Source organism: Centroberyx affinis, unplaced genomic scaffold (assembly GCF_046629955.1).
Source record: "Centroberyx affinis isolate AG114_WGS23_722 - 3 ecotype Tasmania unplaced genomic scaffold, CSIRO-AGI_Caff_v1 ptg001852l_1, whole genome shotgun sequence".
NCBI lineage: Eukaryota > Metazoa > Chordata > Actinopteri > Beryciformes > Berycidae > Centroberyx > Centroberyx affinis.
In genome coordinates this window covers 84,414-96,329 of record NW_027280231.1, presented here as the reverse complement: position 1 = coordinate 96,329, position 11,916 = coordinate 84,414, and the positions used below count along the sequence as shown (strand labels likewise).

At 41.0% G+C, this 11,916-nt stretch overlaps 2 protein-coding genes across 2 annotated transcripts; one reads left to right on the top strand and one right to left on the bottom strand.

Moving 5' to 3' along the window:
* The first annotated feature begins 752 nt into the window (after nt 1-752).
* On the top strand, nt 753-11,442 carry LOC139652998 (uncharacterized). The gene is made up of 5 exons (XM_071529937.1): nt 753-823; nt 2,394-2,756; nt 4,347-4,466; nt 10,035-10,096; nt 11,015-11,442. Exons 1-5 carry the CDS (start codon nt 790-792, stop codon nt 11,144-11,146), a joined length of 711 nt encoding a protein of 236 aa, XP_071386038.1. The 5' UTR covers nt 753-789; the 3' UTR covers nt 11,147-11,442.
* Nucleotides 4,795-8,903, bottom strand: LOC139653004 (uncharacterized). The gene is made up of 2 exons (XM_071529944.1): nt 8,388-8,903; nt 4,795-6,339 (listed from the first exon to the last, which is right to left on the bottom strand). Exons 1-2 carry the CDS (start codon nt 8,727-8,729, stop codon nt 5,836-5,838), a joined length of 846 nt encoding a protein of 281 aa, XP_071386045.1. The 5' UTR covers nt 8,730-8,903; the 3' UTR covers nt 4,795-5,835.
* Nucleotides 11,443-11,916: the final 474 nt, after the last annotated feature.

Below are 11,916 nucleotides of genomic sequence, written 5' to 3'. Positions count from 1 at the left end.
CTCCATATTTTTTAAGCTGATGGGCGATATACTATTTTCTGACTTTTTACACCAAGGGCAGCTAAGTGTGTCATCTAAAGCTCTGTAAAGTGTCAAAATCTACCAATATCAACACAAAAGGCACATTAGGTTATTAAGGACAACTTGAATTGTTAATACTATCTGTAGCTGTGGAGTGTAGGTTAATCAGTTTTTCTACCTAGTCGCACACACACATACAGTCTCATCATTTTTAAAGCAGTGTAAAATTAGTAGGCCTATAACATTATAACTAATCAGAAAATAGCATCCAACTTAATTGTATTCAATCTCTTTTTTCACATCAACTTTCGGTTCATCTTTAAATTAGAGATAATTTATTGTATTCTTTAAAAAAAAAAAAAAAAAAAAAAAATCATGTGCTTTTATTTTGAAGGCAAAAAACCAGAAGTGATGTCGTTGCTCATTGCTGCTCACCCAAGAATCGACTCCAGCTCAGCAGACGCAGAAACGAAACTTACGGGTAAGCTGTAGCGGGCGGCCAGGTTTTAATTCACCACAAATGAAGCTTAGCCCACTGCGAGAGTCTTTCTCGACGTGTTAAACGGAAAATGATTACTGTTCCGTTTTCTTCAAACCCACAGGCTGCTGAAGGCACGCCGGTGGTCTACAGGGTGTTTGGTTCTGCATAACATCAGCACACACCATATCCTCCCACTGTACTTTGTCCTTTTAATAAACTGAACTGTATACAGATCAGTCAGTTAAGGCAGGCAAGTCATTTAGAGGTACTGGAGAGTTTGGGTTATTATGGCAGATCTACTATGGATGGTCGCTTTCCTTTGTAAGTTGATGTATATTATATTTCACTGATGGACAGATGGATGGATGGATGGATGGATGGATAGATGGAGATGTGATGAGTGGGTGGGTGGATGAGATGGAAAGATAGATGCATGCATGATTGGGGTTTTCCACACTCACTTGAACATCAAATTCAAGGGTTTTTCAGTTACTTTTCAATGTCTTGTTTGGTGAAATTCTAGAAAGACTGGCATGTTTTTTTGGTTGGTAAGACATGAAATTGGTCAGAATTAGACATCAGAGGAACTTCATTGTTTTACTCATGATTTTGTCACGTAAAGAAATCATAGTGAAGTCATTTTGAAACTGTTATCATCTGTGACACAGTCAGGTGTGTCTGTCCCGAGGCTACGGCAGCTAAAACACAATGGAAAGAAATGAAACCAAAAAGCCGGAGGCGAGGTTAGGCTGTAGTCCCGCTTCTCCTAAACTCCTCGGTCCTCTGGGTGACTTCCCGTAACAAGACTTGATGTATAGTCATAGTGACTGGAGAGAGAACTCACCCGCCCCTCCATGAGCTGCAGGGTTTCAGTCCTCGGTTGGCTGCTGGTGGCTCTGTGGAACGGTCCTGAGGTTTTGCGGGTTGGTCGGGTCTTGTGGTTCAGGTGTAGAAATCCAGATGTCTTTTGGTTCAAGTCCCATCTTGGACTCTGACCTGCTCAGACTGGGATGGAGAAGGCCAGCGGTCAGATCTCCATCACTGGGTTTTCCTCAGGATGGGAAGTGTCAGTTCTGGGATGGAGAGAGCAGAAGCATATACTGATGAGTTTGGGTGCCATGTTTTAATTTTTAAAAAAAAATCAAGTACTTTCAAGACCAGAAATTACTGAATCTCTCCAGTAAAAAGCTACATTACCAGACCTCCTCTAGTAAAACTGATGTAGTCTGAACAGGGCTGTTTGTTCCAGATGGTATAAAACCCTTGGGGTCCATGGGGTAATCATTACCAATCACCAGACCTTGTCTTGTTGTAGTAATTCAATTCAATTGATTCATTAAAAAGAATGAATAAAATGTCCAAAGAATAGTTTAATTGCAGGTTTTAGAGTGTTTTTCTGTATCTCTTTGTGCGTCCATGTGCTGGTGGGAAAGTCCGACACCCGGCACTTCTGTCACATGCTATTTTGTCGGAAGACATACAGTTAACAAATATGGACGTCCTGCAGCTGAACAAGCTAATTAGACTTCATTCAAACAAGTGTTAGGTTAGTCTGCCTAACAACAAGGTCCATGTGTTTTCTTACTGTTGACTGAGACAAAACTTTCCTTTTTTTCGCCTTGTTGAGAAGGTTAAAGGTCACCATGTGTCATAATTTGGAAACTCAGATAGCAAAATTTCTGTTTAGGAAATTTGTTTTTCCTGATATATCTGATAGCACATGAATGCACAATGTGTTCAGGGAGGAACTTCCATCATATCAGAGGTGGACCACATGACTGGCCGATACCTGATATTTACTGAAAGGCCAGTATCGGCAAACCAACATATCGGTCTGACCCTCATCCATCCTCGCCCATAACATCTGGTTCCACTCTCCTCCTCCCTCCAGGCCTCGCCGGCCCTCGCCTTTCCGCGGCCTCCCCGGCTCTCAGCTCGCCCCTGGTGGTCCAGGCGGGAGGAAACGCCTCGCTGCCCTGCAACCTCACAGCCAGCACAGATATCACCTGGTACCGGCTGATCTCAGACCGGCTGCACGCTCTGCTCACCGTGAAACAAGGAAAATTCAACAAAAGCACGGTCGACATCCACAGCGCTACTGAAAGTCGCGTGAGCAGCGAGGGACAGCTGGCGAGCGGCCCGGCCGGTCTGGAGATCCGGGCGGTGGAGCGGGCGGACGCCGGGCTGTATTTCTGCGCCGGGCGCTGCGATGGGGTGGGCTGCTTCGGGAGAGGCGTTCAGCTCACTGTCGAAGGTAAGAGCTGTCCAAGTTTTGAGTTTGGTTCGAGATTTATTTTGGCCAGATTTATGGAAGCCCGTTTCCACCACCTGTTAAAAGAAAATCCAACACATCATTTTTTCACAGTGCAGATGAAAATCACCTGAACTGTAAGGGAGTTTTTCATAATGATGAGAAGGTTTCTCATAAAAATGACTTACTATCTCATATTTATGAGATACTATATCGTAATTATGAGATACTAAGTCATATTTATCATACTGTCTCCTAATTATGGCTTACTATCTAAAAAGAGATAGTGATATTGAGTGATATTGAAGAGAAAGTTTCTCAAAATTATGACTATCTCCTAATTATAAGAAAGTTTCTCATACTACTATTGAAAAAAAAAGTTAAAATGCTGCAAACTGGCCTGATTGGATGAATTTCAGTCATTCTTTAGCGAGGGAGCCAATCAGGACTGAGTCCAGCTGTGATGCGTTTCCTGGAGTTAAGACTGAAACTGACTGGAAAAACAGGTGGATTTTTGAAAATGCAATAACTTTAAATTTAACCACTGAAACAAAATCTAATTTTAAGTGTCTGTGTATGTGTATAGAGGAATATTTGAATTCCTATAATAGAGCCCCTTTAACTCAAATTTAAAAATACATCCAATTTATTAACCATAACCAATTACACATTTAAGATGTTTTTTTTTTTTATTATGCAGTGTTGCAGAATCATCCTCCCCAAGTCCCTGCAGTGTAAGAAGGCAGGCTGAATAAAACACTGTTATATTCTAAGTTAGCAGGCTGGGAAAAAGTAAATTCTGTGGAAATGAGTGGTTTGTCTGCTGTCAAGTCAGCAGTTGTGTGCAGTGTTGGGCTGATAGGAGAGGAAGTGTCAGTTTGCAAGTTGACTACCTCAGCTATATTAGGGGTTTTTTGTTTTGGGTTTTTTCTGTTTTCTTCCCCAAGGTGACACGATTTCTGAGGAACCCTTCTCTGGCTACAAACAAAATATTTTTATGATGTTGTGAAGGTTCATCTGATATTTACACAGTGTTTTGGCTACCAGCCTACTTGCCTGCAGGGTTTTATTCAACTTATCTTGCACTGCAGGGACCGTGGGACCAGGAGGCTGCAGCAGCTTCATGCAAAATTAGAATTTTGCTTTCTGAAACCATCAGCTGTTTCTGAAGAATAATTTCAGTATCATTTATAATCCTCCAGCGGCTCATAGGAAAATTAAAACGGATACCCAAATTACTTTTTGAGGATGATGTTTTTTGGCTGGAGCTCTGAGTTCTGAGCCAGTCAGTAAACACCACTTTACACTAGAACAAGGACTAAAGGCTTAAAGACCAATAACACTGCTATAGTTAGGGGGTCAATTCAACCTCCAAATAGTGTTTTTTTATGTTATGTCACATGTCCTACAAAGCATCCAAATGTCAACATCTGCTCTTTCCAGTTACAAAATGCAGGGTCAGGACCAGTATTTACACCAAACCAAGTGGCTGCCATCTTTAGAGAGGTGTCAGATAGGACAAACACGCCTGGAAAGAGGATTAACTGTACCAAAGGAAGGAAAATAAGATGTTGCGTATTTTTGTATTTCTAGACGGGGAGGAGTCAGCCAGAGAGCGACGGAGCCCGCCATGTTGGAGCCTCGTCATCTGTCTTTTTCCAGCTTCACTTCTGCTCTCCCTCCTCTGTGTCATCGGTTTCTGCTTCATAACAGGTGTGTGTGTGTGTGTGTGTGTGTGTGTGTGTTTGTTTCCATGGGGGCAATCTCAGAAATCTCATCACCGGAATTAATTAGTCATTGGTATTGATTAACAACCGTAGCAACCCCCCCTGCAGATATACAGTATTGTGCTTATTTTGTGCCATGGGACAGTAAAAATCTTATTTATTGCCCTTTTAAGAGCTAAGCAGAGAGTAAAATCAGCAGAGATGATCGTATCTGAAATTACTGCCAAAAGAACTCAATCCCACTATTTCAGCAGAAGTTTGGTTTTTATGCAGAATCAATTTGTTACCAGAGAGAAAAACAAAACATTCTGTATTACACCACTAGATGGCAGCAAAAAGCAGCTGTAGAGAGGCTGTGTGCAGTTCTCTCTGTACTGGACTTTCTACCTCTTTGGCCCAAGTTTTCTTTTATGACGACTTCTTTATGCATAAACATAGTCTTTTAGTACAATTGAACACAGTATTTAGACCTTTAGACTGGCTTTGGCCGCTACTGCTCAGATTTATAATCATCAAATGTTTCTAGAAATGAAACCATAGCTGCATGTTTGTCAATGTCCTTTTATTTCCTATTACATACACATATGGTGTATATTAGTACGATGTCAAACAAACAGGTGAATGAAAGTCAATTTCATTTCTGAAGCACCTCTAACAGGTTTGTCACAAAGTGCTTAGCGCAAATAAACAAACACCCAATTTCACATTAAGAGTTGAGGTTACAATTTACCACAATGAAGAAACTAATGCTCTGTTGAAGAGAGAAAAAATTGATTAAGACAAGTATCAAGAAATCAAGATGCATCTGATCAGTTAGACGTTACTCCCAAAGCCAGCAGTGACTACAAAAATACTAAAATATCAACTTTTGCTGTCTGAAAAAGGAGGGGTTGCTTAACGAAGACAATCTGGATGTTCCCCTTTAAAACTGAAATCAGTCAGGCACAATTGTCTCTAGGTTTGCCAACACATTCTCTCACTCTGCTCTTGGTCTTCAGTTAAAAAACACAAGGTCAAGGTGGGTCAATAGGCAGAATTCATAGGTTGTTAAAGTAGGATGAGGTTGCCATTTCAGAAAAAAGCAGGCCTAATTTTAATAAAATTTCAACTTTTACACCTGGTTTGCCTGATGTTCCTACATTTTCTCCAACCAAGATTACAACTAAGCAGTACAAATCAACTGACATAAGTGCTGCTTCGTGGATCTTAGTGGATCTTAAAGGAAAGGTCTTAGGTGATGTTCTGCCAGGTAAGTTTTTGTTGGTAATCAGGATAACTTTCATTGGATGGATCATTACTTGAAGATTTCTCCCAAAAACTCAGAAGACGCTGTAAATGCTGCGTCACGGCTCAACTCAGACCTGCTTCAGCAGCAGTCCATACGGACGGAGGCAGTCCTGGACGATGGTCCTCGTCTGGACATCGTTGGACCCCTCGGGCACGTAGATCAGCCAGTAGTCTTCTCTTTGGCACTCCTTCCTCTTCTCCGGGTTGATCCGGTTCTGCAGTACCACCTTGTACGTCTTCCCGTCCACTCGGGACTTGAACGTCTTGCAGAACTTCTCGGCGATCTTGAAGTCTGCCGTGGAGTACACCCCTCTGCCCTTCGTCTCACTGGTGGTAATAGAGGCGGCGGCGGCGTCTAGAAACCCGGGCTCGTCGGCGGACTCTTCCTTGTGGGTCAGGATGATGGAGCCGTCCATGTTGTGTCCGTGGTAGGAGACGGGCCAGGCGCTGCTTCCCGTCCCGAGCCAGCCGTCCCCACCGTCGTACTTATTGAGAACCCGCAGGGCGATCCGGTTCCAGCCGCAGGGACGGACGTACTGCTCATTACCCCGCGTGAACTTGGTGTCGCCGTCCTGCGATGGACAGAGGGATTAACAGAATCAGAGCCAGAATCACTTGGACCACTTGGACTCTTGGAAGAGCCGTTGTGCTAAAAGAGTCCCTAATAAAAAAGAAAAAATCACCGATAAATGTAAAATGAACTGAATTTGTCTCAGTGGCTTTGGTGCAGAAACATATTGACAAGTTCTTGAATTTCACAGTATGTACTTAACACCTGTGTTGCCAACTCCACGAAAAGAGGCTATTGGCTGCTCCAAAGTCACTAGAAATACACTAAATTTGCCTTTCAATATATTTGCTGCACCGATCCTGCTCTTCCCCATCTTACTGTGCATGGGAAGCGCTGTGACCATCAGACCTCTTGGATTAGATAAAGCAGACATCGACATCAGCCATACAGATTTACTGCAAAATGCTTTGGGAATCAACACATTAGTATTGTTCCCCATGTCACTAGAAGTCACTAGATTCATTGCTAGTTGCTTTTGAGAAATTTAGTCGTAAAGCGGGTCTGAAAAGTTGCTAAATCTAGTATCAAAGTTGCCAAGTTGGTGACAGTGACTTACACACAAAGTACCAGGACAACAGAGGAGGGAGTGAGGAAGTGAGCGAGGAATGGAGGGATTGAAAGAAGGGAAGGAGTGAGTGAGTGTCGATATTTACATGCACATGCAGAGTAACTCGGTTATTGGCCATACTCCACTTCAGGTCTTATTTGGGTTCAACTGTTTAAATATGAACCTTTGACACCTGAGATTGAGTCTTTCTGTTGTCATGAATAAACCAGTTGACAGAATATTCCTGTCTAAATGTGTTGTGCCAGCAAAGACATGTAAAAAAAAAGATGCAGCAATATTATGGGCAATGACTGGGCAATATTAGTAATAATAATAGTAGGTTACTCATATGGGGAAAGGAAATGATGATCCCAACAGCAGTAATGACATCAAATGTACCCATAATGCTGTGGGAGTCTGAGTTTGCACAGATGATGAAAACCAAAAGTGAAAGGGTTTCTCTTAACTGGGTTTCTCATAACCAGTCTGAGCTTTTATTCTAACTCAGGTTACTGAAGAACAGATTTCTCTGAGCATGTAAACAGCCAGGGGCTGATACATGTAGTCTAAAGTTACAGAAGCAGGAGTGAAAAAGAAAACCTGATACTCTGATAAACCTGATAAACTGAGAATACGGTTTGATGCAGTTATGCAATACACACACATTCCTTCACTCATTATTTCACTTCCTATAGCTTGCATGCTTGCTCAGTTACTCATTCACTTTCAGTCACACTCATTTTGTTATTCAGGCACCAGTAAGCCACTCTCTCGCCCATTCAAACAACAACAGTTGATTACTGTAAGATATGGTAGTAGTGAGAATTATACAAGTACAAGAAACCAGTTAATCTGTTTTACATTAATCTACCAGATGAGCCACATGAGGCATCCACCCGCCCTGCCGACTCGGCCAGGCTAAAAGGCTGGAAAGCATGCAGAAACGGGCTTGTAAAATCATACTTGGCCAGAGGCACTCAGGGTACCCAGAGGCTCTCTGCACTCTCGCATTGTGCACTCTATATCAGAGAGACGCACTCAACTATGTCTTGGCTTTGACAGAAAGCTGCTAAAGTCCAAATTTGGAGACTGGCTTCCCCCCCTCAGGGAGGAGCTCACAGGTCATCAGACAAGGAATTCAAACAAACTGGCCATCCCAAGATGTCGAACTGAGAGATACAGGAGATCACCAATCCCCTATATGTGCAGACTCCTAAATGACAGCGGATTTTAGATTTGAGATATTCGATTTTAGCTTAGATAATTGCAACATTTTAAATTGTTTAGTCTACTTAGTCTCTAGTATTGATGTTTTATTGTAACAGCAAAATAATTCAGTGTTTTTAATGACAATCTTCTTTATGAACCTGTAATAATGCTGAAAGTTCAATAAACAATAATAAACAAACAACAATACAAATAAGGGGAAAATAATTAAGAAAAGAGAAATCCCAGACATTCAGCACAAGCCTATACTGCAGCTATCTTGTAGCTCTTCTTACCTTTATGTGTGTGAAGTCGTAGTCGTACCGCGGGTCGAAGAAGTCCTGCGGGTTGATCTTGACCGTGGTTCTGTCGCTCTGCTCCGGCCCGGCGGCGGGCGGTCCCTCGGTCAGCGCGGGGGGGGAGCTGTACAGATCCACGTCGTCGTCGGTTTCCCTCAGGGATAAAGTCCCTAAACTGGGGTACTCCAGCTCCTGAAAACCCTCCTGCTTGTAGAACTGCCTGAGGGCCACGATGTTGACGATGTCCTGGGGGGTCAGCTGGGACCCGGCGCTGGTCTGCTCCACTTTACAGCCGGAGAGCGCTGACAGGGCCTCCAGACACAGCTGCATGTCCGGCATGGCGAAAAACAAGTCAGAGGAAAAAGAAGAATCTTGATTTTGCTCTTCCCTTTGGAAACAGAAGGTAGTGGATGCCGGTGCGAAACAGTCTTTTCTGTAATCCGAATTATGCAAAGTTGTTGTTTTCTTGAGGAGAAGTCGTGAGAAGGAACTCACTTCCCGTCTGTTGCTCCTCAGGCACAAACAACCGGCCTGATTTCAGCTTTACTTTCGCTTTCACTTGCCCTTTCCCCCTGAGTCATGCAGTAGGCGATACTGTGTACAGAATCTGATTTGGGTGTTTGCCCACTAATTATATGCCTAGAAATCTGATTCTAATCGGTGTACAGGCCAGTTCCACCCTGGAGCAGAGGGAGAAAGTGGAAGAAGGAGCCTAAAAAAGTCTGTAAAGTATTGATTGATTGACATGAACCAGAGGCCAGAGGGAGGAGATGTTATTCCTCTTCTTAATCATTTTACTCACACTTTATAGTGGCCTTTTCCCAGTGTATTAACCTGTATATTAACCCATGGAAATGTATTGTAATATCATCTTACACTAATTCCAATTTTGGTGATTTTCACGTTTTAACTTAAACTGAAAGCTTTCATGCTCATTGATCTATTTGTAGAGAAAATTCTCCAACTTCTTTGGCTTATGAATCATATTTATCTTCTCAAACCCACTGAATAAAGTTTGCAAGTTAGCATTGTCATCAAGCTAAGCACAAGGCTGTTTTTCTTTAGTTCCTGAAAAACTGACATTTTGGAGATACAAGGTTTTCACCCGACAGTGACAATAGTATTCGTATGAGTTTTCATGGAGTACAAGCAGTGTTTCTGTTGTAAGTGTACTTATCCATTACACTGGAATAAGTTCATTGCAAGTCAAGTCAAGCTTATTTATATAGTCCTTTATTACAAGCATGTGCAAAGTGTTGCCTTTTTTTTGTATGTATCTTGTCAACACAGGGAACTTTTTATTGTCTATGGACCAAAGTGCAGCAGTAAATTTCAATATTCCCTCTCTTTGCTAACTGTTTTAACAGCAAAAGAGATTTTTATAGTAGGGAAACACTTCTGAACAATGTTTGACTGCCTGCTAATCCTGATGAGTCCCAGTCCAAATTTCCCAGCATTCGTCCGGTGGTCGGAGAAAACTTCCCACTCTGCTCCTTGTCAACCACAGATTTCAAATAGAAAGTGTTCAGTTCTCCCACTCAGAATCCTTCTTGCTGTATTTGAACAAATGATGCAGCGTGTCTTTATGCTTTTGTTGTTTCTTTTGGCAAGAAAAATAATATGATTCCTCTCCTCTCTCTTCAGGTAGAAGAAGTGTTTGCTGCTGTAGCTGTGTGAATAGAAACAGCAGTCTGAAAACAGCAGAGGTCAGTAGATGATGCTCTAATTTACTCTCATCAAAAACAAAAAAATTCCTTCTGTCTCCTTAGCTCTTATTCTCTTCTCGCACTTCTCTTTTAAATTATCATTTCAGGATGACAGGAATTTTGACCTCTTTGGTGAATTGTAATGTTGGTGATGTAAGAATCAAAGCTTATTTGACTGTCACACTCATTGTAAGTTGCTCTGGATATTAAAGTGTAAAATAAATGCCTAAAATGTAAAATGTTAACTTATGTAGTAAATTGTGTGACTTTGTCCTGCTGTTAATCTATGTAGAGTGTAATATTACAAGGAATAGCCTAATATAAGTTTCAAGATTCTACTTTGAACATAAATGTATATTTAACCTCTGGTTTTTGTCATTTTACTATGCATAATACCTATTTTTTTATTTGACATTGTATTGATTATTACTGAAACAGTTACTCAATTAGTGAATTGACATAAAATTAATCGATTATAATTTTGATAATAGTTTTAATCTTTTATCAAGTAAAAATACCAAACATTTTCTGGCTGCAGCTTCACAAACGCTAAGATTTGCTGCTTTTCTCTGTTTCATATCATTATAAAATGAAAACTTTGGGTGTTTTTTGGCTGCTGGTCAGACATTTTACAAAATAATCACTATAATTGCAGCCCTAGTATTGGTGGAGGTTCATATCTTCTGTCACCAGTGTTCTATGAAAACCTTGTTGGCCTATCTCATGTCAGTTTTGCAGGAATTGAGAGGAACAGGTTGATTTTCTTATTAAACTCAATGCATTTATTTATTTATTTATATTACAATTATCAATGGTTTAGTTTGGTTCAGTGATCATGCAACAGTGTCAGCTCTAGTTAGAGATCCACAGGTTTCCTCTGCCTTTACAGTAATCCTGTCTGGCTCCCTTTCTCTGTAGGAAGTGGCTTTGCACTATGCCAGCCTGAAGTATGCAGACAAGCCCCGCCCCTCTGCCCAGGGAGGGGCGGGATTGGCCGGGGAAGATGTCACATACTCAACAGTGGCCAGTAGCAGAAACTCAGAGGTGTGATGGACGGATCATAAGACCAGGGATGGAATAGCTTCTTTCTTTTTTTAGTATCAATGTCTGTATTTACTGTTAAAACTGTTAAAACTGTTCTGACTATGAATGTAAATGATTCCTTTGAGCGTTTGTAAAAATGGTTGTTCATTGCAATTACTGCTTTGAGTTCATAAACTGGCCAACAATGAGTCATACACCCAATCTTTTTACATAACATGAGTTTTTATAAATGAGTTTCTTTCCAAAGTGAGATATCTAAATACCAAATGACTGCTGGCATGAAGGTGAAGCACATTCTGGGTTTCCACTGAAGTTGATCAATTCAAGGATCAGAATTTGTCAAAAATAGATATAAAGCATTTTGGAATGAAACCTATCATATGGTGGGGAAAAAAAGGGAAAAAAAGCACTTTTCTCTCTGTCTCTCTGTGAATGTAAAGAGCTTTTGCTGACATTTTTATAACATTTTTAAACATCTGCTGCTTTAACTTTTTAGAAATGCTGGTCTCTTGAATTTCTCATGAACTGCGATTAATTTCCTCAACAGTTATGTACACACATACAGCATAAATATGTTCAGTTTTTTTTCTTTTCAATAGATAAATACTACAAAAACCAATACGCACATTGATCATAAACAACATTTTATTGTAACATTGTTACAACATTGTGTTGTTGCTATAGAGAGCTTGTACAACACTGTAACAGACAGCCTGCATAATCTACTGTATCACTGACATAAACATTTTTTATTTTATTTTATTTTTTTTCAGTTT